The sequence below is a fragment of the Falco punctatus genome (genome assembly GCF_963210335.1).
Source record: "Falco punctatus genome assembly, chromosome: 18".
NCBI classification, from domain to species: domain Eukaryota; kingdom Metazoa; phylum Chordata; class Aves; order Falconiformes; family Falconidae; genus Falco; species Falco punctatus.
In genome coordinates this window covers 1,939,818-1,962,825 of record NC_137598.1, presented here as the reverse complement: position 1 = coordinate 1,962,825, position 23,008 = coordinate 1,939,818, and the positions used below count along the sequence as shown (strand labels likewise).

Genomic DNA, 23,008 nt, shown 5'->3' with positions numbered 1-23,008 from the left:
CTGGCAAGGCAAAGGCTCAGGGGAGGTCCTGGGGTCCCTTTCAGCTCTTGGGGCTCTTCTCAGAGGTGCCCAGAGACAGGGTGAGGGGCAATGACTGCAAGCTGCAACAAGGGGAATTCTAACCAGATTATAGGGAATATAATTCTCAGTGGGATGGATGTTGTGTGCTGGTCAGGGCGACCAAACTCACGCAGTAGAGCAGAACGAAGCCACTTACTGAGTCCTATCTCATCTGTCATCCTGGTTTGTATGGCTGGCTTGGGGGAAGGTGCAAGAAAATGTCCCAAATTAACTTTTATCAAAACAAAGTTTAATCCCGAGGGGGATTGTTTCCAGGCTGTATCATCCGTTCTTTATTCCCCATCCCCCATAGGAAATACGTGGATCAGGAATTCAGGCTTGCAGGCAGCAGTCATAGTGTTGCATGTACCACCTTGGTGGCTAGGTTTCATTAAAAATTATAATGTAAGCAAGTAATTGAAGGATTGGAGGTGGAGCTGGTCTGGATTATTAAAAATTTTATTTCCATACCCCTGAGGTGTCTCACTTCCGGAGACACAGACACTGAAATCATATAAAAGGATTCATATTGTAGTGTTTCTTAAACCATTTTGGTTTCGTTTGCTAGTTGCTGGTGGTGAATTGGGTAAGTCTCTCTTGGCTTACTGGGAAGTAAGGTAGTGGCTGGGGTTATTTAATTTTTAAATCTTGTCTGCAGAAGCAAGTTAGAAGACTTGTGAGTGCTTCTGCTTGGTGAGGTTTGTGTGTGGTACTTATCAAGCAGCTGAGCTAAGGGTAAATATTAATTCCATCTTCTACCAGTCTTTATTTGCTGTTTATTTTGCAACTGCTGTGCTTTCTCCATCAAGATGCGTCTCAGGGTAGATGAGAGTGGACTAACCTCTCTCTTTCCCCAATGCCATTGCTACCCTCTTTTAACCAGGGAATTACTGGGTTTGAGAGAGATCAAAAGGCAAAGCTAGGACTTCAAAGGAAAAAAGTGGGAGGGAAGATAAGAAGTGGAGACTCGCAGGCTGCAAGGGTAAGCAATGCCTGGAAGGAAGTCTGGACGAGAAGAGCCAGGAGGACTTCTGTGGGAAAGGTAGGAAAGCAGCTGCACTGCGAGTCTCTGATCCTTTCCTTGTGGAAGCGTTTTCCAGCGTGAAGCCTCCACTCGTGTCCTCTAGCTGAGGACCTGCATGTGGACAGGGCACCCTCAGAAGCCCAGTAAACTCCTTTTCAGGTGAAAATAGGGAAGTAATGCCAAAAAGTAAATCCCAAACCAAGGGGAGCTATGGTCATGACTTCAGACCCTGCAGGATAATCTGAGCTGAGTCCAAATAACACCACTTTTCTTTCCTGTTTTGAGAAGCCAGTAGCTACAAACTTCTCTAAAATGCTTCCATGTGGAGGTAGTGCTCTGCTATGGATTTCAGGCTGTCTTCCCAGTATATTTTTCAGTATTCTGCTGGGGAAAGTGTAGTTTAACTCCATGTCTAAAATAGCCTTGTGAAAGCTGAATATCCCTGTTTCCCACAAAACATATTCCTTTCCTGCTTTCAGACATTACCCCTCCCTCAAAGATGCGTTGCCAAAATGATTGCCAGCTGAGACAGGTCTGCCTTGCACCTCCCACCATCTTGGTGAAGAGTTTTCCCATGAAAAAACTCGTGGATCCCTGTGGTGCTGTCCGTAACATCCAGTGCTTGCGTCCCTGTGTGGATCCCTGCTTGCGTCCCTGTGTGGATCCCTGCTGCTATGCTCAGATTCCTCAGGGCACCACCACTTACGTGAACCTGGGTAACCTTGGTGTGACGCAGGCAGCCGGGTGCCTGGATCCATCCTGCCTCGCAGTTGCCATGCGTGTGCCTCCGTGCTGTGAGGAAGTGACCAGGTGCACCACCACGTGTGTGAACCCATGCTGCTGCAAAGTGACAGAGTGCACCACCAGATGCGAAGATACGTGCTGTGAGGAAGCGACCAAGTGCACCACCACGTGTGCAGATCCCTGCTGCAAGGAAGTGACCAAGTGCACCACCACGTGTGCGGATCCGTGCTGCAAGGAGGTGACCAAGTGCACCACCACATGTGTGGATCCCTGTTGCAAGGAAGTGACCAAGTGCACCACCACATGTGTGGATCCCTGTTGCAAGGAAGTGACCAAGTGCACCACCACATGTGTGGATCCCTGCTGCAAGGAAGTGACCAAGTGCACCACCACGTGCGTGGATCCCTGCTGCAAGGAAGTGACCAAGTGCACCACCACGTGCGTGGATCCCTGCTGCAAGGAAGTGACCAAGTGCACCACCACGTGCGTGGATCCCTGCTGCAAGGAGGTGACCAAGTGCACCACCACGTGCGTGGATCCCTGCTGCAAGGAAGTGACCAAGTGCACCACCACATGTGTGGATCCCTGCTGCAAGGAAGTGACCAAGTGCACCACCACATGTGTGGATCCCTGCTGCAAGGAAGTGACCAAGTGCACCACCAGGTGTGTAGATCCATGCTGTGACAGAGTGACCAAGTGCACCACCAGGTGTGTAGATCCATGCTGTGACAGAGTGACCAAGTGCACCACCAGGTGTGTAGATCCATGCTGTGACAGAGTGACCAAGTGCACCACCAGGTGTGTAGATCCATGCTGTGACAGAGTGACCAAGTGCACCACCAGGTGTGTAGATCCATGCTGTGACAGAGTGACCAAGTGCACCACCAGGTGTGTAGATCCATGCTGTGACAGAGTGACCAAGTGCACCACCAGGTGTGTAGATCCATGCTGTGACAGAGTGACCAAGTGCACCACCAGGTGTGTAGATCCATGCTGTGACAGAGTGACCAAGTGCACCACCAGGTGTGTAGATCCATGCTGTGGAGCTATGACCAGATGCACCTCTACATGTGTGGATCCATGCTGTGGCAGAGTGACCAAGTGCACTACCAGGTGTGTGGATCCTTGCTGTAGAGAGGTGACCAAGTGCACTACCAGGTGCATGGATCCCTGCTGTGGAGGAATGATAAAGTGTGCCACCAGGTGCGTGGCTCCATGTTGTGGATGTGTGACCAGATGCACTCAGTGTGTGAATCCCTGCTGTGGTGGAGCGACCAGGTGCACCGCCAGATGCGGGGATCCCTGCTGTGGAGGTGTGAGGGAATGTACCACCACGTGCGTGGATCAGTGCTGCAAGGAAGTGACCAAATGCACCAGCACGTGTGTGGATCCCTGCTGTGGAGGTGTGAGTGAATGTACCACTACGTGCGTGGATCCCTGTTGCAAGGAAGTGACCAAGTGCACCACCACGTGTGTGGATCCCTGCTGTGGAGGTGTGAGTGAGTGCACCACCACATGCGTGGATCAGTGCTGCAAGGAAATGGCCAAGTGCACCACCACGTGTGTGGATCCCTGCTGCGAGGAAGTGACCAAGTGCACCACCACGTGTGTGGATCCCTGCTGCGAGGAAGTGACCAAGTGCACCACCACGTGTGTGGATCCCTGCTGCGAGGAAGTGACCAAGTGCACCACCACGTGTGTGGATCCCTGCTGCAAGGAAGTGACCAAGTGCACCACCACGTGCGTGGATCCCTGCTGTGGAGGTGTGAGTGAGTGCACCACCACATGCGTGGATCAGTGCTGCAAGGAAATGGCCAAGTGCTCCACCACGTGCGTGGATCCCTGCTGTGGGGGCGTTCAGGCTGTTACAAAGTGTGTGGATTCCTGCCCCACTGCCTGTGTTACACAATGCATCCCCTTGTGCGTGAGTACTTGCACCCCTGCCTGCGGCCGGCGCTACTGCATCACCTGCACTGATGTCCGCTGTCGTAAATGCATGGCTCCTTGAGGGGCTGCATGCGGGGGCTGCTGTGCTGAGAGTTGCAGGGGGACCCCACTCCGCAGTGCCGTTGCCCTGGTGGTGAGGTGTGTGTCTCCAAAGGCTGAGGAATGAAAATGGTTTGCAGATCCCTGAATCTGCCAATGCCTTCCTCGCATCTTTGCTCTCCTAGTGCCCTTCCTGCCCCAGGAAGAGTAAAATCCTCCAACGGTCCTCCTTACATTCTGCATCATTTCTGCTGTATTCACCTCAAAACCCGTGACTTCCCTTGTAACGTGTAACTAATTGATTTTGTGCCCCCAGGAATCTTGCCTGGGAGAGAGATTCTGTAATTCTTCTTTGCACTGATGTGGATGGAGGGGTTTCCCCATTTGTTCTTTCTTGCCATCTTCTCCCTTTCTTGTATGAAGCAATAATTAAAAAAAAAATAAAATCTTGACATCAGCTGTCTGCAAGTGTTTCCTTCACTTTAGCATTCCCCCAGACTCACACTTTGTCCTTTTAATTTCTTCCTAAAAAGCCTGATCTCTGTAGAGTGGCGGGTCCTGCTAGAATGCAGGGGAAGGTCTAAGACAATAGCTGGAGACCTGGGACTCATCTGGGTTATCCCAGCTCATTGCTGGGAGAGGGGATGCTGTACATCACAAGGAAATACTGCTCTCCCATGGTTTTGAAAAGACTTTGAAAACCCAACCACTTGCTGAAGTGCCTCTCCAAAGCTGGAGGAGCTCAGGGCCAGCCGTGTCTGCATCCCATGGGCAGAAATGAAATATTCCGAGAAATGGGTAGATAAGACACTAACAGGGAGAAGATGAGCAGGTCTGGGAGACTGCCTCCCAACTGTCACCCATGTGTAAAGGTCCCATCTCAGCCTTTTGCTGTCGACTTCTATCTCCTTGTCTCCAGTGGCGACTGGGCAAGCCTCATCAGTTAGGGAGATCGACACCACCCACCACTGAGCTCTGCAGAAATGTTATTAGTATTAGGAAGGTGTCTTGGACAATTTTGGTAACCCTCCATAAATACCTGCCAACAGGATCCCAGTGCTTCCTCCTTAGCATCAAATTTGTTTGCAAATTGCTCACCCAGGAGTAAGCAACATCCTCAGGGCTTCCAAGTCACCCTGTTACACAGCCCAAGGGTTGTGCTCCGCAGGTTTCCAGAGCAGAACTGGTGCAGGGGGGTGGGGACAGACTGGGCTTTGCAGTGGCCTCTGAAGGGAGGTTAGATGGGGTGGCAGATGGCGGGGGAAGCCAGCCCAGCTGCTGAAGCAGCAGACCTGGGCGCTGCTCTGTCTGCCAGCACCTGCTGGCTCGCTCTTTAAAGATGCCCCAGGGCACGTGGCTGGTGACTAACCTGCCATTACTGCTGTCTCACTTTTTCCAGTAGGGGAGTCCCACCAACAGTGGGACAGGATAAATCATACCCAATGGATGTGGCATTGCACGTGGGTTGGGGAGCTCCGTCCTCGTGCAGATCGTCCCACCCTCACAGCTCTTCTGCTTCTATCCTCCTCTTCCAAGGCTGTGGCAGACCCTGGCTCTTGCCGCTGGGTTGTGCAGCACTTACCACAGCGGGTGTCTGGACTTCGGCATGTGCTCTGGGCATTACCTGAACACAAAATGCTATGCAATAGAAATGCCAAACTAAATGAGGCTTCCTTATCACCCTCCTGACTCCAAAAGTCCTTTAAAATTCATTAAAAAGTGCGAGCAACCATTTCCTTTGCTCCTGCTCCAAAATTAAATGGAACATCCTGGGAAATAAGAATCTGTAGGTGAAAAAAAATGGCATTCAGATAAGATTTCCACTTCAACTGTTTCTCTGTAGCATCCTTCTGATGGCACGATGCTTGCATTATATTTAGTCCTTCCTATGAACGTAGAAATTCAGATTTTAAAAGGCTGAGACCATCAGCAGAGAGCAAACAGTTTGTTTCCAGGTGAACATCTCAAGATTGTGCTGTAGGAAGAGGGAGAGATCTTTCCTCCCTGAACACCTACATCTGCAAAACTGTTAAAACAATTAGGGGGAAAATTGCTCTTCAGCCTAAGCAAATGTAGTAGGCCCACAGTTCTCTCTCTGTCAGGCAATGTGCTGTGAACTCTCCAATGTATTCCTCAGAGATCAGGATGCTTTTATTCAGTAATGTAAAAAAAATCCTAAGGAAAGCTAGATTCCCATTCTAAAATACTGGGCAAATCAAAACAAATACATGCAACAGTCAGAAGGCAAAAGATAAAACAGATTAGTTATTTTTTTCGTAACCACAGCTAGTTCCTCTTTTTCAGATTTAATTGCATTCAGATGCTCACTTATCATTCTTCACGAGGCACTCACCTTCCTGAGTAAACAGGAAAAGAGGCGGATAGTGCCGTATTTGGGTTCCTCTCAGCCCCAGAAGTAATGATCTAATTACTTGATCAAATGGTCCCCAGGGCACAGACTAGACAACCCACTTGTTTTCATGTGAGGCTAATTGCATTCTGCACTCAGCCTGTTGGCATCCCAGCTATGCGACGATGGAGGCGATGGACCAGCAGCCTGGAGACCAGCCCCACCTGGCAGCTGCCCTGGGTGCAGGATCACACCCTCGCACCTTCCCTGGGTACCTGTGGTAGGGAGTGATGAGAGGGGAAAGTCGGGTGTATTGAAGCTCCGATTTTAAGATTTAATTGCAACAAAGTGCAGGAGAGTGGGCTTACCGTGCTGAGAATATGGGGAGAATCCTCGATTTCCATGAAGATGCTTTGCCCACCAAAACAATAGTGTACTGTATAGGGTGCTGCACAAACAAAATGAAATCCCTGACGCCGACCGCTGCTGGATGCCACAGAGGAAGGAGTCTTACTTAGGCAGCTTTTAGGTAAACCAAGAGATGCAAAGAAATCCAGAGGTAATCACATTTTCAAAGTAAGGAAGCCAGCAGTTTATGAAATAGTTTTGTTTTATTTTTTTCCTAGCAGAAATCCAGCTGAACGGCCCAAAACAGTGCATGTCTGAGCATCTGCCCAGGGAAAAATGTCACTTTGAGATGTTTCCATTAAAAATCATGACATCTGCATATCCTGGAGTTTTATGCTTCTGTTAATAACCATGTCTCTGTAACCATGTGGTATTTCATGTCTGCAGGGAAAATTTTTATAGCTATAGGAAAAGGGCTCCGATCTTGAAGTGCCTCCACCTTTGGGAGCTCTTGGCAGTGAAATATGAAGTCTCTCTTGGGTTATTGGCAGCCAAAAGTGTTGACCATGTCCTTTTCTACTGAGTTTTTCAGAAATATTCTTCCAAGCACCAGGCAAACCTCTGGGTAGGGGAGTCTGTCTCCTTTTGGGCTCCAGGAACCTCTTCTGGTTCAGGTTTGTGCTTTGTCGTATATTTTTTTCATCAAAGCGCTACCATCGCACCAGCCTCCGGTGCTGCAAGAGACCTTAACGTGTGCCATTTAATTAAATAGGTTCCAGAAGTGTCAGATTTGGCAAAATCACTTCTTTTCCGCTCTTTTGCCAAAGGAGTATGGCCACAAAAGGATGTTGCTGTGGGGTCCTGACTCACTGAAGTTAATGTGACTAGTCAAATGACCAAATTGCTCGTAAATGTAATAGAGACCCACAAATAAGCATCAATTAAGAATAATAATCCAGCTCTCTGATGTTCCTACATATTACAAGTGCAGATCAATTTATATCTCCTAAAATGTCTAGTTCTCTCCGAAGTCGTTACAATTTCTTGCTAATCAAATATAACAATAGGGTATACAGTAACCCACTATAGAAAGGGAGACGTAGGACCGGTCCTCACCCCTCGTTTTAGAGGTGAGCCTGGAGCCCTAGGAAAGCATGAAGAACTGTACCAACCGGACTATGAGAAACTCCTCAGCAAGATAAGTGTTGAAGGCTGCTGCTGTGAGGGGACTTAAAAGTACTGGAGGACAGTTGCTTGCTCAGCATCACCCAGCTGGGTTAGCTCTAGGAGGAGAGATAAATCTGTCTAGATGGTTACATCAGAGCTATCTGCTCTGCTTTTCGGTCTGCAGGGTCTATTTAATGCAGTCATGGGTGTTTCTCTTCACCCTGAAGCAGATGTCTAAGACAAGCAAACCACACTGTACAAGTCCCTGTTTCTTCCCATCGTTCATAAAAGCTGCCGGTGCAGCAGTATGAGCCTTGGGTGGAGAAATTGCACACGAGTCTGTCCAGCAAAGGAAGAGGAGTGGAAAGACTGAACAAACAGTGAGGTGCTGCTGGGAGGATGTCGGGAGCTGTGCAAATTCATCAGCTCACATGGGCTTAGGAATTCCAGTTTGCCCGTGTAAACATTAGAAAGGAACCAGTGTCGGTGCCTGCAATTCTCCCGGTTTCCAGTGTAAACAGGATGCACTGCTCATGCTGAACAGGCTGGGGGGTTTGTGTTTGTTTTAGTTTTTTTTTATTTTTGCTCATTTAGCATTTGTGTAAGTGATCTCATTGGGGCATTTGCTCACCTAATTGCAGGACGATCCTATTCCACCTCTGTGACTGGAGTATCTCAGAGAAATATTTTCTGTGCTGCGGAGCTCAGCGAGATATCCTGGTCAACAAAAGGCTTCAGTATACTAATGTGGAGTCCTGGGCCTTAATCCCACTTAAACTGAAGCCCTTTACGTTGCTCTGGCAGTGAAAAATGCCTTTAAAATGGGTGCCCCTTTGCTTTGCCCTGATGGCTCGAAGAGGTCCTCAAGGCAACAGGAGCTGTGTCCCCATTGGCATTGCCAAGCGTGAATGTTGTGAATGGACGGTGGAGAGGAATGGGTCGGGTGTATTTCATAGTTAAAAAGCTATTAGAGAAACAGACACCTCAGTAATGTGTGGAAGCCCACTGCACGATTAGCTGTTTCTTACCATGAGAATTAGGACATGATATTTCTCATAGCAAATCAGATCAATTGTCCATCTTTGCTAATAATAGTTAATCATTCTTACTGCACTGAAACAAACCCAAGGTATCATTCAGATATTTATGGAAATAAGGAGATGAAAATATCCATGCTTATTAAATCTTTTCTGAAAAGCAATTAATCCGGTACCTGATTTTTTCTAATTACTCTATCATTCTCGTTGGGAACCATATGACTTGGCTATTAGGTGGAAGCAGAATTTGCTCAGGATCACATGTTTTTCCTGGAAGAGGGTTTCCATCAAAAATTAGGATGTAAACAAATATGTAAAGCATGTACAGGTGGAGCTTGTTCAGGTAGTTAGTGGTCAGGTGTCCATACCCCTGGGCTCCCTTGTTTCCGGAGGTGACGCCATGCAAGCCATATAAAAAGGTTTGCATTTTGATGCTCACACCAGTTCGTTTGACTTCTCCCTCATTCACCTGCATTGGTGGACTGGTAAGTCTTTCTCGGATTTATCAGGGAATGATGCGATGGCTGTGTTACTTGGTCGTTCTGGTCAAGAGAATATATTACTGATCACAGGAGAGCTTTGCTCCTGTTGTTTCTGTTCCGGGATTTGTCCTGGAATGGGGGAGAGGATGTTCAATTCTTATTTAGAGTTTGCTCTTCCTTAAGTAGCTTGCAAATGTCCTGTCACCTCTTCAGAAACTGTGATGGTCTCTCATCCTCCTTCGTATTCTATCTTCATTATTTTTTTATGCCTCATTAAATCTGGAAATTAAATAAATTAGTGGATGCTGCAGAGTGAGTCTTGGGACTTCAAAAGACATGGGTGGGAAGAAGCATTATCTGGCAGAAAGAAGCTGCAGAATGCCTGCAGGCAAAGCTGCAGGAGACATCTGGGAGAAGTCAAGATGAGAAAATGAATTGGAAACAGGAGCTGCAACCTCTGGGCCAACCCTCCTCTTACGAAAGGAGGAGCCCATTCATTTTGATACAGCTCCAGCGACGTACCATGATACACAGCTCGCGGATTTGCGATAGTGTCTGGATTTGTGGTCTTTAGGCTTCATCCTTGGGCTTTAGCAGCTCAACGTCTACACAAAGGGGGACATACTCTGTGGTGCGCGTGAGGAACTGAAGGTGTGATTAGCAAAAGATGGGCCCTAAGAAGATTAGGAGATGAACTATTTTCATGTTACGGCTTCTACAAAGTTTAGCTGTGGGTAATTCTATCAAATTCAGGGTTTATGGCTCTAGCCTTCTTAACAGTGATGCCTGCAAGTTCCCTGCTAGTGTTGGTTGCATGTGTCTGAATCCACAAATCATTCACACATGCAATTTTTTCTAACAGTCCTTTTCTCAGTCCAACAGTTAACTGCTATATACATTCCAGAGCTTGGGTTGTGAATTGTGGCTCGAGAATAAAGAACAAGCATCCTGATTTTGTCCTCTTTTTATCTTTGTCTTTAGCTTTACTAGCACCTAGAAGGATGTCTTGCTACGAGCAGTGCAAACAGCCCTGCCTGCCCCCTCCCATTTGCGTGCAGAAATGCAGCAAGTGTGTGGAGCCCTGCAAGACGGTGTGCATGGAGGTCTGCCCGACACCCTGTGCCACCCAGTGCACCACCCAGTGCGTGGAGCCTTGTGCCACCCAGTGCACCACATCCTGCACCACCCAGTGCGTGGAGCCTTGTGCCACCCAGTGCACCACGTCCTGCAGCACCCAGTGCGTGGAGCCCTGCAGCGTCCAGTGCGTGAACCCCTGCAGCACACAGTGCGTGGAGGTCTGCCCACCTAAGTGCATCGATGTCTGCGCAAAGCCCTGTGCCACCCAGTGCACCACCCAGTGTGTGGAGCCCTGTGCCACCCAGTGCAGCACCAAGTGTGTGGAGCCCTGCCCAGCCTCATGCGTGGAGGTGTGTACCACCAAGTGCGTTGATACGTGCGAGACGGTGTGCCTGGAGCCATGCAGCACTGTCTGTTCTCGCCCATGCTGATGGCCTTAACGCATGAGCCTCGCGTGCAGTCCTGGTGCTTCGCTGCATTGCGGTATCCATGGGCTCATGAGCATCCACGGAATGAAAAAGAAGTTACAGACCCATCCGCAATGTACTGAGACCTCTCCTGATCTGGTTAGCCTGTGCTCTCTTTGTCTTGGAAAACATTTCTCTGAATGTTTCCAGGCTGTATCTTTGCTTCTTATGCTACTTCTGCTACTGCTATCTCAGCACCTTTTTCTTGGTAACTGCAGTTGGCCGATATTACACTGCTGGGCATCTTGAGAAGTTATTTAGCAATGGCTGTGCTGTTGGAAGGTGCCTACCTTTCTATTCTTTAATTCTCATTTAATGCATATCCTCTTGTCTTTCAATGTCTATGTGCAGCAATAAAAATTGACCATCGATGGCACCATGTGTCTTCTGTCTTTCTTTCATCACCTCGTTTCCATGGCTTCAGACCCAAGAACATCTTATTTTAGTTTTTGTTTTAAAAAGCTGCCGTGGTTGCGGAGGATTTGTGCCTGCAATGCAGTGCTGCAAACAGAGACTATGCGTTATAATGTGGAGGAGTGTCTTCTAATACTATAAGTAAAGCATCATCTTGTCAATACATTTCTGACAGATTAAAAAAGATTTAGGTTTATCCTGCTTGGAAATCATGATAGAAATTTATTTTTTAGCTTTATTAATGATAGTATTTTACTTCTTAATGTCTCTGGATATTGGAGGCAAATCTTAGGAACTGTTACAAGGTAAATTTAAGGGAAAGAAGGAATCAAAATGTTCTTGCTGGGATTTTAACTGTATCTTAAAAATATTCTGATGGAGACAAAAGTGGTATTTTTGATGACTTCTTCCCATGATCCTCACTGACTAAATATAGAAAGCAGGGGATTTGGCTTCAGGAGATGAATCTTTTTGTGGTTCAGGAACAGGTCTGAGCCCTGCAGATTGCAGGTTTGTTCCCAGGTTTGCTGCAGATACTTTGTGTGGCTTTGGGCAGGTCTCACCCTTGTTATCGATCCCTTCCCCACCTGCAATGAGAAGTCACTTCCCTGGCTGATAGAGTGGTTGGCATTTCGGGTTCGTTAACATCTGGCAGGTGCAGTAATATTTTAATTAATTTATAAATGCTTCTTCTTTATTTGGAGTCATAATTTTGAAACGGAAGGAAGCCCATTGTCTGGAGGGACATTACTCTGATTTAAATGCTGAGTTTCAGAGACAATGGCCCCATTGTCCTCCATACTGTGCCTGTGACTTGCTTACCTCTGTCTCCATGATGGCCACACAATTTCCATGTCTGGGATGTAGAGAACTGCTATCCGCCTACCATATCATTATGGCAAGGGTGGAGAGTATCTAATCTAGAAAAGAAAAGAGTTATATTTAGGTGTGTGTAAACACTATTACCAAATCAGCTTTTAATGAAACCTTGTGTGCAGGTGTAGAGAGTTTGATGGTAGATTCCTTTTTGTGTTATTTCTGTCGACACCAAAAGATGACACCATCAAGCAGCGATAATGATGGGCAAAACATGTCTCGGTAAGGCAAATAAATTCTATGCCTGAACACACCTTGCAGTTCAGATAGACAAAGCAGGGGTAGGTGGACCAGATATTCAACAGCAGGAAATTCAGCAGAAATTCAAAAGCAGGAAAATGGAAGGGGAGACTAGGAACGTTCGTCTTTAATTCCTCCCATTGAGCGCACACCTTTGGGGATTCAGCAATGAACATGGCCTCACTAATAATCGCTTGCTGCCGTCACATGTGTAGCATCAGTGCCCACTTCCAGACATGGAAAAGGTCTTAGTCAGGAAGTCATATGCTGCTACTAATGAGATCCATCCCATAGACTAGTCACCTGTGACTGGTTTCCAAGCGTCTTCATCCAGCTCTATCAGCTCTTTTAGTCATTTAAAATTTTTTCCGCTCTCCCTCTGTGCTGCTAGCATCATACCAGCCATGGTAATGATAGATGGGAGATGGTGCTCTGAAAACCCCAGGGGAAGTGGCAGAAGAGACCTGTTGGTTTGTGCTCCTCACGCTTCCTGCTCCTGTAGGAAAACGTGTTGCAAAAGCCCTGACACACTGCTCTCCTATGCACTTGTGGTTAGTTGGGAGCATTGCTGAGATTCCCCAGTGTACAACAAATTAGGCACATTTGATCTGTGTCAGCCTCAGGGTCATTAAGACCCTTGGTAAATCAGGCATGAGTGAGGGATGTGAAGATATGGGATGATGTTGTTTCCATTAGCACCTTCTGCTCTCCTACACCCAGTGGAAGCCATGTCCATCATCCCTCTGTGTATCACACATCCATAATGGAGACTGGGCTGTAATTCATAGGGCTGAATATGACCCCACAGGGCATAGTAGTGAGGGAGGCTTGAGAAATTAGTAGTAGAAAGCTACCTTTTCCATTAGAAAATATTTCAGTTGAAACATTTCCTCTGTTTCTTCCTTGGAAAAATTTCAAGGGTATCAACATTTTTCTGAAACACGGATCCATGCCCAGAAAAAAGAAATTCTGCCACAACTTCAGCAAGCCAAACCTACTGTTTGTAAAAAAGAAGTTTGAGGTGCGTCACTGAAAAGCTACGTGAAAGTGCAGGGAAAAAAAAACAAAAAAAACCCCAAAAAACCAAAGGGAAAGCTTTCTGATTTCTTTGCAATATAAAAAGCTTCATTCTCTTTTTGGAGGAGGACAGAAGTAAACCCTGAGAACACGGACTGCCAAACGCAGACCTGCTGCCCTTCCCAGGAGCTGGAATACAGCACGCAAACGTCTCCCACTCAGGTTTATGTCAGCTGGAGATCTGACCCGGGGATCACTGATAAAACTACCCAGAAATACCTAAACTTCACGCAAACATGTTCTGCTCCCTCTGGAGCAGATCTGAGCCACGTCTCAAATCTGAGTTCAGTTGTGGGATCTTTGCCCAGGGTCGGGACAAGATGAATTATTAATAAATTAGCCAGTTATTACAAGATTGGGTGTGTCTTGCATTAAAAACAACAAATCCCCCGCACCTGAAAGAGGAGGCATCTCTCACAGACCTTGACTGAAGTCCAGGTGTATGGAGGTGTTGGTGAAGCAGGTTCTCGTTGTGAAAGATTCTGGTCATCAAGTTAATCTGTTGTCATCAGCTCCCCGGGCTGACTTCTGAAAGCGTATAAAAGCCTCTCATCGGGGAGGCTCATCAGCTTCAGTGGCTTCTTCTTCCCTCCCTCCAACAGCAGGAGATACCAGGTGGGTCCTTCTGTGCACATCTAGCAATATAGGTAGGGGTTTCTGGTGCCCTGTTCTTGGGAGATAGGGTGATTTTTATTTCTCTTTATTTATTTCTCTAGGAACAGTTTCAGCTCATCTCTCTGGCAATTTCACCTCCACACAGGTGAAAGCCTTATTGTGTTATTTGGAGACTTTCTGAGGCTCCAGAGAGTGGCTTGGTAACTCCTTGGGTGAGCAAACCCTTGCTAACCCTTATCGTTTTTTCCCAGATGATAAAAATCCTTGTGGATAACCATTGAGTATTGAGTTTCAGCTGCCAAAGCGTGGCATCCACCGGCAGCTTGTTTTGCATCTGTCGAGCGGCCACGGGCTGATCACTGCAGTTCCCTGGATCTCCAGGGCTCTGAGTTTCACTTCTTTGTGCAAAATCATATCGTCATGAGTGGGAGGGGCAGTCACGGTCTGAGGCAGACCCTGGATGACAAGACACATGGCTCCTGCTCTGAGGGTCTCGATGAACTAAGCAGAGATGTGGCTGTTGTCAGAAGGGATTGTTATCAAATTATTTTTTTTTTCTTTCAAAACTGTTTGCAATACTGATACGCCTCTAGCTTTCTGCTCCTCTCTGACTAGTTTTAAATATTGCTCTGGGGTTCTCCATGAACTCACCCTGCTTTCATTAAAACCCGGGGTGCTTCTTAGCTTGTCAAAGTTGAAATGTTCAGCAAAGAGTGAGTGGAGGGAAGGAAGGAAAGCCCCTCATTTTTATTTTTTTTTTCCTCTTCCCTCCACCTCTGTAGCCATGGTTGAATCACAACTTTGTTAGGATGGTGCTTGCCTGTTATATTAATTTATGCTTATATACTGTTACGCCCTGGGGCCTCTGAGGAGCAGATGATCCCCATAGGGGCAACTGTGATGGGAGCCCAGAAAAGCAATGTGGGGTAAACTGGAGTCATCAGCACAAAGCTGGTCTGAACAGCAGCATCCTCAAGGACTTCCAAGTTTGTGTGTGTGTGGTTTTTTTTTTTTCTTTTTTTTTTTTTTTTTCCCTGTGTGTTTTCTGTGGTAGAATTAACTTTGAAATGCTCTTCACTCTTGGTTTGATGTCAAAGCTGAAGAACTGACTGAAACTGTAACATCCAGAAAGGAGAAGTGTGGAGGGCTTAAAATAACAGAAACGGCACCTTGGTTTTCTTCCAGGCTTAGCAAAGATGTCTTCCCACCAGCAGAAACAGCAGCAGCAAATACCTTCAAAATGCCAGGAAAAGTGTCCTCCAAAGAGTGTGGAGCAATGCCAGTCCCCCAAAGGGCAAACCAAGTGTCCTGTGAAGAGCATCCCGCAGCAGCAACAGCAGCAGCAGTGCCCAAAGCAGAAGTAGCACTAACAGCAATGGCCACAAAGTGCCATGGAAGATGCAAATGCTTATTTGCAAGCTCTCCTTCTGTCTGCTGGCTCTGTCAGAATAGCTAGAAATTTGCAACATGCCTCCTTTGTTCGCAAGCAGAAATTATTTTACAAAGAGATGCAATTCATTAACTTGAATTTATTCATCTTCTACTATATTTATATAACAGTGCAGCAGTTTTCTTCTGATCTTTAGTTTGGGACATGGTACAATAAAATCTTAAGTAACCTCATTACTTGCTTCCTGATATTTTTTTTTCCAGTTTATGAGCGTCATCCATTCTCTTTTGCTTACTTTTATTAGCTGAAGAAGCACCTTTAGACATACCCTAGTATACGAGACACACACACACCTCCATGCATGTTTGCCTTCCAGATTTCCCCAGGAATTATTTGTCCACATTTTTATTTCAGATAGATCCAGAAATCTACAGCTATTAATGTGATGACTAAGTAGACCAGAAATGTGAAATGTCTAGAGCAAACAGGACACAAAATGATCACAGTCTCTAGAAAGACGATTAAGTTCAGCGTCCTTTGGGGCAGAGCTGCTCCTGTGTGTCACAGCTGGCTCAGGGTGGATGTGCTTCCCACCTCAGGGCCACCTTGCAAGTTGGTTTTCATCCTGAACTAGAGCAAACTGGAGAAACTCAGTTTTCTGCAAGGTAGAATATGCTGAAGTCTATTCTTGTGGGTCCATCAAAATGATTAATTGTGGGTTTTTCAGACCCTTAACTACCCTATAACTGCTGAGGGGAAAATAGCCTTTGGAAGCTTTTCACACTGAAAGGAAGCTTTTGCTTGCTCAGAACAAAGAGTTTCTCTTTTAAAAGAACCAGAAAGAGGATTCAGAATGTTTTGGTTTCTCAGCAGGACATAGTGGCTCAGCTAATTGATTTCCAGCCAGCTGCCTGGGAAAGTAGAGGGGGGAAAAATATAAATACAGAACCTGTTAAGCGATAAGGTATTGGTGTCTGGCAGACCGATGTGAGCTTGCTTGGCAAACTCGGCACGGTGCTGTGATCAAACAATGAGGTTGGATGTATCTAACACCCATCTAACAGGTACAGGGCCAAACCGGTGGGATTGCATCACTCCTGGCGCATCTGAAGTGTGGGAAAAACTCATCTGCTTGTGCTTGCAACCTGCCTGGTAGACATGCCCGTGCCTTATGTCTGCTGAAGGTCACAGAGTGGCTGGGAATATGCGTAAATTGGGCAGAGTGGCAGAGCGACTGTGGGGACAGCCTGGGGTGAGCCAATGCCATGTGCTGTGCTTGGCGGTGGGGGGTCTTGCTATGAGGTGTTTCAGTGCAATTAGTGTCTCAGTGCTAGCGGGCTGACACTGTGCAGGGGCTCTAACCCGGGCATCTGGAGAGGAGCAGCAGAGCCAGGGTCCCCTGTGAGCACCCAAGTTTCTGCATCTTGATTTGCCCAGCTCTGAGCCTGAAAAATGACTTGAGCGCTGCAAGCTGAGGCTCCTTTTCATCTTTTTTTTTTTAAGCAGAAGCTATTAAAAATCACCACCGCTTGGTATTCAAAGTAATTTTTATTGTTGATTTTCACAATGAAATAAATCCTGGATACAATGTCAGCCTAAAATAATTAGAGATAAGTACCAGATACATACGCAACAACATTGTGTGGTGAAACATGTTCCAGGGTGTAATTGAGACAGCAGTGTGTATGCTTCCTCCTTTATCCTGTCTAACAGATGGAAGCCACGCCTGAGGTTAATCTATTTCAAAACATGTCTGGATTGGATTTAATTATCTATATATTTTCCATAAATAATCTCAGCTTGAGCTGCTCTTTTACACATCTTAGAAAATCCAAGGTGAGCTCTCTGAGGAAAGCGCTGATTACTACCAATTCAGCTAAGCAGATAATTAGGAGGGGATGGCTTTTTTTTTTTTTTTTTTTGGTAAAAATCTTTCTATTTCCTCCAGCCCAGCAGATTTGTTTTAATTGTTTAAAATATTCAGTACTATGGATTCATGATTCAGAAAGTCTTGTTGCCATTCACCAGAACCCCTGAGGTTCTGCAGAAACCTCAAATCCTATTATTAATAGGCAAAATCCTTAAATGCAAGGTGGGAGATGGCATTCACATGGGGGGAGGTGGGGAGGAAGGCATGAAAACCAGGAGGCAGTGTGCAGGTCTGGACGATGAGCTCTCGGTCCCTAACTGCATTCGGGTTCAGTTTGAATCTTTAGCTTAATGAACCCCGAGTCGTGCGTGCCATCATGCTCTTTGGTCTCTCTCTGGGCTGTTAAAAGCCAGTGGGGTGATTGGGAGAGGGCAGAAATTCAGGCCGCTGGAAAGCTGAACGCACATGCCTACAACACCGCTTGAAGCCTTATTATCTATTGACAGTCCTGCCGCGTCAGTTAGCTTATGGCTGTTAGTATGGGATAGCACTAGCGTTAGCTGGGGGGCAGCTGGAAGCTGTGCTGCTTGGCAGAAGTTCTGCAGCGAATAAAAGGGCGTTGGAAAATGACCTCTGGTCATGAGACACGGGGAGAGGAGGTCTGGGCTTGCAATCTTCTCTCTTCAGGGCTTCCTTGGCCAGCCGCAAGTTACTTCTGCATGGGGGGCCACTGGTTGGGCTGCTTCACCTGCTGCTGCTCAATGGGAGCGCATTTCTCTGGAAGCTCAGGGCAGGGGGCAGGGATTGGCACGGGGGTCTCCTTGCACTCCTGCTTCTCCTGAGGGCAGGGGGTGGGCATGGGGATCTCCTTGCACTGCTGCACTTCTTGGACACACAGTGTGGGTTCGGGGCATGGAACGGGGGTTGGCACAGGGACCTCCTGGCATTCCTGCTTCTCCTGAGGACACGGTGCAGGCTCAGGGCACGGAACAGGGATTGGCACAGGGATCTCCTTGCACTGCTGCTCTTCTTGGACACATGGTGTGGGTTCAGGGCAGGGAACAGGGATTGGCACGGGGGTCTCCTTGCACTCCTGCTTCTCTAGAGGGCATGGGGTGGGCACAGGGATCTCCTTGCACTCCTGCTTCTCCTGGGGACATGGTGCAGGATCAGGGCATGGAACAGGGATGGGCACAGGGATCTGCTTGCATTCCTGCTTCTCTTGGGGACATGCTGCATCCTCCGGGCAGGTAACAGGAACTGGCAGAGGGATCTCCTTGCACTCCTGCTTCTCCTGCACTTGTGGAGTTGGTTCAGAGCAGGAAACAGGGTCTTGCACAGGCAGCTCTTTGCACACTGGTTTCTCTTCAGGGCACGGAACAGGCTCAGGGCACGATACAGGTGGGACAGTTGGTGGTAACGTGCATTGCTGTTGCTGCTGCTGCTCCTGGGGTGGGCACTGGGGTATTATGACCACTGGTGTTTCTCCCTTGCTGGGTTCCACCACTGGAGTTGGCAATGGCACTGTTTTTTCCGGGCATGGTACCACTACTACTGGGACTGGTTCTGGACAAGATGTTGGGACTTGGACTTCAGGTTGCTGCTGTGGACATGGGACCGGCTCAGTGCAGGGCACAGGCTCTTGGCTTTGCTTTGAATTCACTTTGCTCAGGCCAGGTGGGAGGGTGATTTCCTGCTTGATCTGCATTTGATTCAAAGACATCTTTGCAGGAAACAAGATTATCTGAAAGAAAGGTCAGAGTGTTATTGTGTCTGCTAAATGAACTGCATTGGGATAAGGGTGAAAGGATTATAAGAAACATGAATCAGCTGCAAGAGTAAAGTTCTCTTAGTTTGCCCTTGGTTTCCCAAGGCAGGTTGCCTCAGAAAGAATTATGATTTGCTCTTTCTTTTTCATCCTGCCTTTCAGCTCCTGCTCTGACTCTGTGTTATCTCCTTTGTGTTCTGCAATGTGGGACAGCCCTGTCAGGTCTAGAGGTAAAGGTAGAGCCACTCCTTTGAACTCGGAGCTGATTTACACTTCAGAGCTCTTCCTCCTGTTGCTTAGCTCTTCTCAATGTGTGAACTCCCTTTCATTTCTGTCCTGGGGAATTGATGAGAGGAGCTGGCAAATAACAGATCTGCTGGTTTGATAGCGGTTTCAGAAAGTCAAAACAATAACAAAAAAATAATGAATGCTGAAGACAAACATTTAAAAACATTCGGGGTATCAAAAAGTAGAAAAATATCACTCTGGGCCCAACGGGATATTTTACAAACCAGAAATACTTCATTTAATTTTGCCCCTTTTAAAACGGTTTTACTTGGCATTCGAAATGTGAGGTGCTAAGGCTTCAAGGTGGACCTCACAAGTAAGCCAATATCTTTCTGTAGTATTAAGATTCTTTACAGCACAATAGACCAACTCCTCCTCTTGCTCTGGTTTCACTCTGACATCATTGGTGATGTGATGGATTGAGGTTACCTGTGGCACAGTTCTTCCAGCTGTCACGGGAAGAATTAGCAGTGGTAATGTGTCCCTATGTTTCTGGATTATCCTGGCCACTAATAATCCATGTAGCTTGCATGAATCAGAATAATCAGGAGGGATTTCTTCTCCCAAGGCCAGTAATGTGCAACAGGCCAAATGGGTTTTGCAAACAATTTATGGAACTGCCTCTGTTTCCTGGGCTGCTGAAGGCAGGACCAGGCTCAGCTGGATGGATGCTGTGCCTTTGCTAAAGCCTGCATTGCTGTCTTTCTCAAGACAATCTAAGGGCACAAATAAAAGGTTAGAATCACAGATGTGTGGGCTGGAAGGGGCTTTTTCATGTCCCCTCAACGCAAGACTAGCACCAATGCAGATGATGTGAGAGTGTGCAAGTTCATTCTCCCTTCCCTGCATTGCCTACTCCTCTCAGCACATCTTCAAAGCAAATTCATTGCTCTCTTCTGGATCTTTCTAGATCCTTCAGATCAATATCACTTATCTCTTGCTCTTTTCTTTGTAAGGACCTGATAAGATCTTAAGCCAAATTAATATATTGCCCTTGAGATGGTTAGCATGGATGAGACAGCACGCTAGGAATACTTGCAACCTTCTGCTCCCTACAGCCCCTCATACTCCCAAATTTCTCTTTTACAAAATAATTTCATGGTGAAATTGAAGATTAAAAAATATTCTTGTTATAAATAGCAGAATCACAGAGAACAGATTTGGAAGGAGCTTTAGGAGGCCATTTAGACCTTCTCCTTCCCTGAAGGCAGGATCAGTTATACTTAAGCCAACATAATTTTATCTAATCTCTTCTTCCGAAAGGGTCTAATTTAGCATTTAACTATCCTCAGATTTAGACACAATCTGAATTTGCCTTGCAGAGTCCTTCCAAGGCTGCTTGTCCTACCCCAATACCCACGATTTCTCTTCTTTGGAGGAATCTTTTGCATATTCAAAGCTATCAAATAAAATGCTTCTTTAAAGAGTCTGCCTACGTTAAGCCAAGCAGTAAAATTACAGACATCGCAAAAAGGTATCAGTATTCTCTGACTTACCCAACCAGTCAACAGGGAGAAGCACGAAGTCGAGTGGATGGTGGAGCATGGAGATTTCAGAACTTTTATATGGTTTCAAAGCCCTGCCTTCTGGGAATGAGTCCTCCTAGGTAATGAGCTCATTCTTTCACAACTGCCATCATGCATTTCCTCCACAGACTTGTTTTACACGTAGGCATTGTGAAGAGAGGCTTTTGGTGCAGAATGCATTTTATTCCCCTTTTTGACTAACCCAATTTAACAAAAAGCTTTCCTTGTGAATAAAGGTCAGACCTTCAGGTTAATGAATTCATTGCAGACCCCGTCGAGGTCAGGGGTCTTGGTGTGGTGTCAGCCAGTGTGGTTCCACTTCAAGTCATGCATGAGTCACTTCACGTCAGCTAATACACCCGCTTCTTAGCATGTATTTGTAGTTTAAGGCAAGGGGGCTAATCTGTACTTCTCTCACCTACTTTTTATCAGTGAATACCCTAAGGTGACTCTCTGGTGAGCCTACAGCCTCATGATGGATGGGTTTATTTTTTTCTCCATGAAGATCTTCGTAGATTTCATACTGCTTTCATTTCAGAACAGATAATTTTGGATGCGTGTTATTGTACAGAAGATGCATCTCCAGCCCATCCAAACGTGACAGAAGAGAAAATGGAGTTGATCTCTGTGTATCATGTGAAAAGTAAAGGGATTTTTTTTAATAGTATACAAGATTTATCACATTCAAATGGAATTTGGACACTGGTTTCATTTAGGTGCCAGAAATGCATTTGAAAAGATGTTTCAATCTACATGTAAAATAAAGAGAGCTTGTAGCTTAGACAGTATATTCACTAAGCATTATTCCATGTGAAAATTTTATTGGGTGAAAACAGCTCGCTGATTATTATCCTCAAAATCTCAGGGAGCTATCAGGATGGAAGTCAAACAGTCCTCGTTTCTGATGGTAGGATTATTTTCAGCAGCGGAGACAACACGTCCCACGCAGAGGTGAATTTCATCACATTTGGTTGTCTTGGGACTATCTTTGTCCTGTCTCCACCATTTTACCAGAGCTCTTATCAGAGCACGCGCTACAGATGCAATCGTTGCAACAGGCTGAGCTGGTACCCGTCACCGGCTGGGATTCCTGGGCTGCGAACATAAGAAGCTGTTTCTGGCTGTGGTGTAACTTCCTCTGCTGATAATCATTTGACAACCGAAGGGCAGAACACCTGAATTTTAGACCACATCTTCTTCTGCTGTAGCGTGACTTCATCCGTGTAACTCCCCTTCTTGCCTTGCAAAGCAAGGTGGGGCCCTTGCCTTGCTGCCCGCCTGCCTGGCTCCGGGAGCTGCTTAGTTTTTGTCACCAGCCCTTGCTAGCAAGGGGAATATCCCAGCCCAAGACCTAACCCTGACTCAGGTTTCACCTGCTGCTCTGCTGGTACAAATTGCAGTCGTAGCTCAGCTGAAGGCAGGAACTAGGACACTTTCCAGCAGCAGAGAACCTGCCTGTCTGCTTTCTAGGCAGCATCACGCTTCATGGTTATCAAAATAACCCTTCTGCTGAGATATGCTCCTGGAATATAGACCTTCAAAGCAGAAAGATGGAGGGAATAAGCTCAGGCTCATAAAAGAAGTGGGGTTTATCATTGCACTTGCTGGCCTGAAGAGGACAGAGCATCTGGGTTCGAAAGGAGATGGCACATTTCGTTGGATCACACATTGCATTTGAATATTTGTGCAATATTTGCAAGTGAATCTGCATCCTCAGGCCAGAGCTTCAGCAACCCTTGTTACGTCCGTCAGTCAGAGCAACTGGGAGAAACAGGGCACGTAGCACCTCTGTAGCAGTGTTGAGGTAAAGACTGTTACAGGCTGTACAGCCATGGCTGTCTGTTGAGACATTGCTTTTATTTAAGCAAGCAGTGAGGTTTCTGGAATATTTAGGTGTCACATTTCCAGCCTCAACTTGCAACATCAAGCGATTACAGAAAATCACTTTCCATAGCTGGAAGGGAGACGACCTGAGCCCTGTCTGGAGATCAGAAGGTGGGGCTGTCCTGACCTTAAACACTGGTTTGGATCCAGGTCTGGAGAGGTTCAGGGAGGTCACTTCACCTCCATGTCAGCAACCTCAGCAGAAAAATGATGGTAATTATCATCGAAGAGGCTCTGAAGTCAGTCCGTGGAAAGGGAGTGAATGTTTTTCCCATAGTAGAGGTGTAATTGCTTTCCCCTTCCATGTGAATTGCACAA

General features: G+C 46.6%; 4 protein-coding genes across 5 annotated transcripts in view; 3 read left to right on the top strand and 1 right to left on the bottom strand.

The window, feature by feature from the left end:
* The window catches only part of LOC308055163 (uncharacterized protein), a 28,742-nt gene extending 18,544 nt beyond the window's left edge, over positions 1 to 10,198 (top strand). Inside the window, exon 2 of the mRNA XM_080368835.1 lies at positions 1,564 to 10,198. Coding sequence (XP_080224961.1) covers positions 1,584 to 3,836 — 2,253 coding nt within the window. The 5' untranslated portion in view covers positions 1,564 to 1,583 and the 3' untranslated portion in view covers positions 3,837 to 10,198. The remainder of the gene's footprint in view (positions 1 to 1,563) is intronic.
* LOC308055166 (uncharacterized protein) overlaps positions 1 to 15,154 on the top strand; it is a 33,696-nt gene extending 18,542 nt beyond the window's left edge. For both annotated transcript variants that reach the window (XM_080368848.1, XM_080368849.1), the window contains exon 2: positions 10,180 to 15,154. In XM_080368848.1, the coding sequence (XP_080224974.1) occupies positions 10,200 to 10,706 (507 nt within the window). In that variant the 5' untranslated portion in view covers positions 10,180 to 10,199 and the 3' untranslated portion in view covers positions 10,707 to 15,154. The remainder of the gene's footprint in view (positions 1 to 10,179) is intronic.
* LOC308054934 (uncharacterized protein) overlaps positions 1 to 23,008 on the top strand; it is a 155,738-nt gene that overhangs the window by 115,315 nt on the left and 17,415 nt on the right. The window lies entirely within an intron of this gene.
* On the bottom strand, positions 16,566 to 18,964 carry LOC308054930 (uncharacterized protein). The gene has a single exon (XM_080368399.1). The coding sequence runs from the start codon at positions 18,945 to 18,947 to the stop codon at positions 17,934 to 17,936; it is 1,014 nt and encodes a 337-aa protein (XP_080224525.1). The 5' UTR covers positions 18,948 to 18,964; the 3' UTR covers positions 16,566 to 17,933.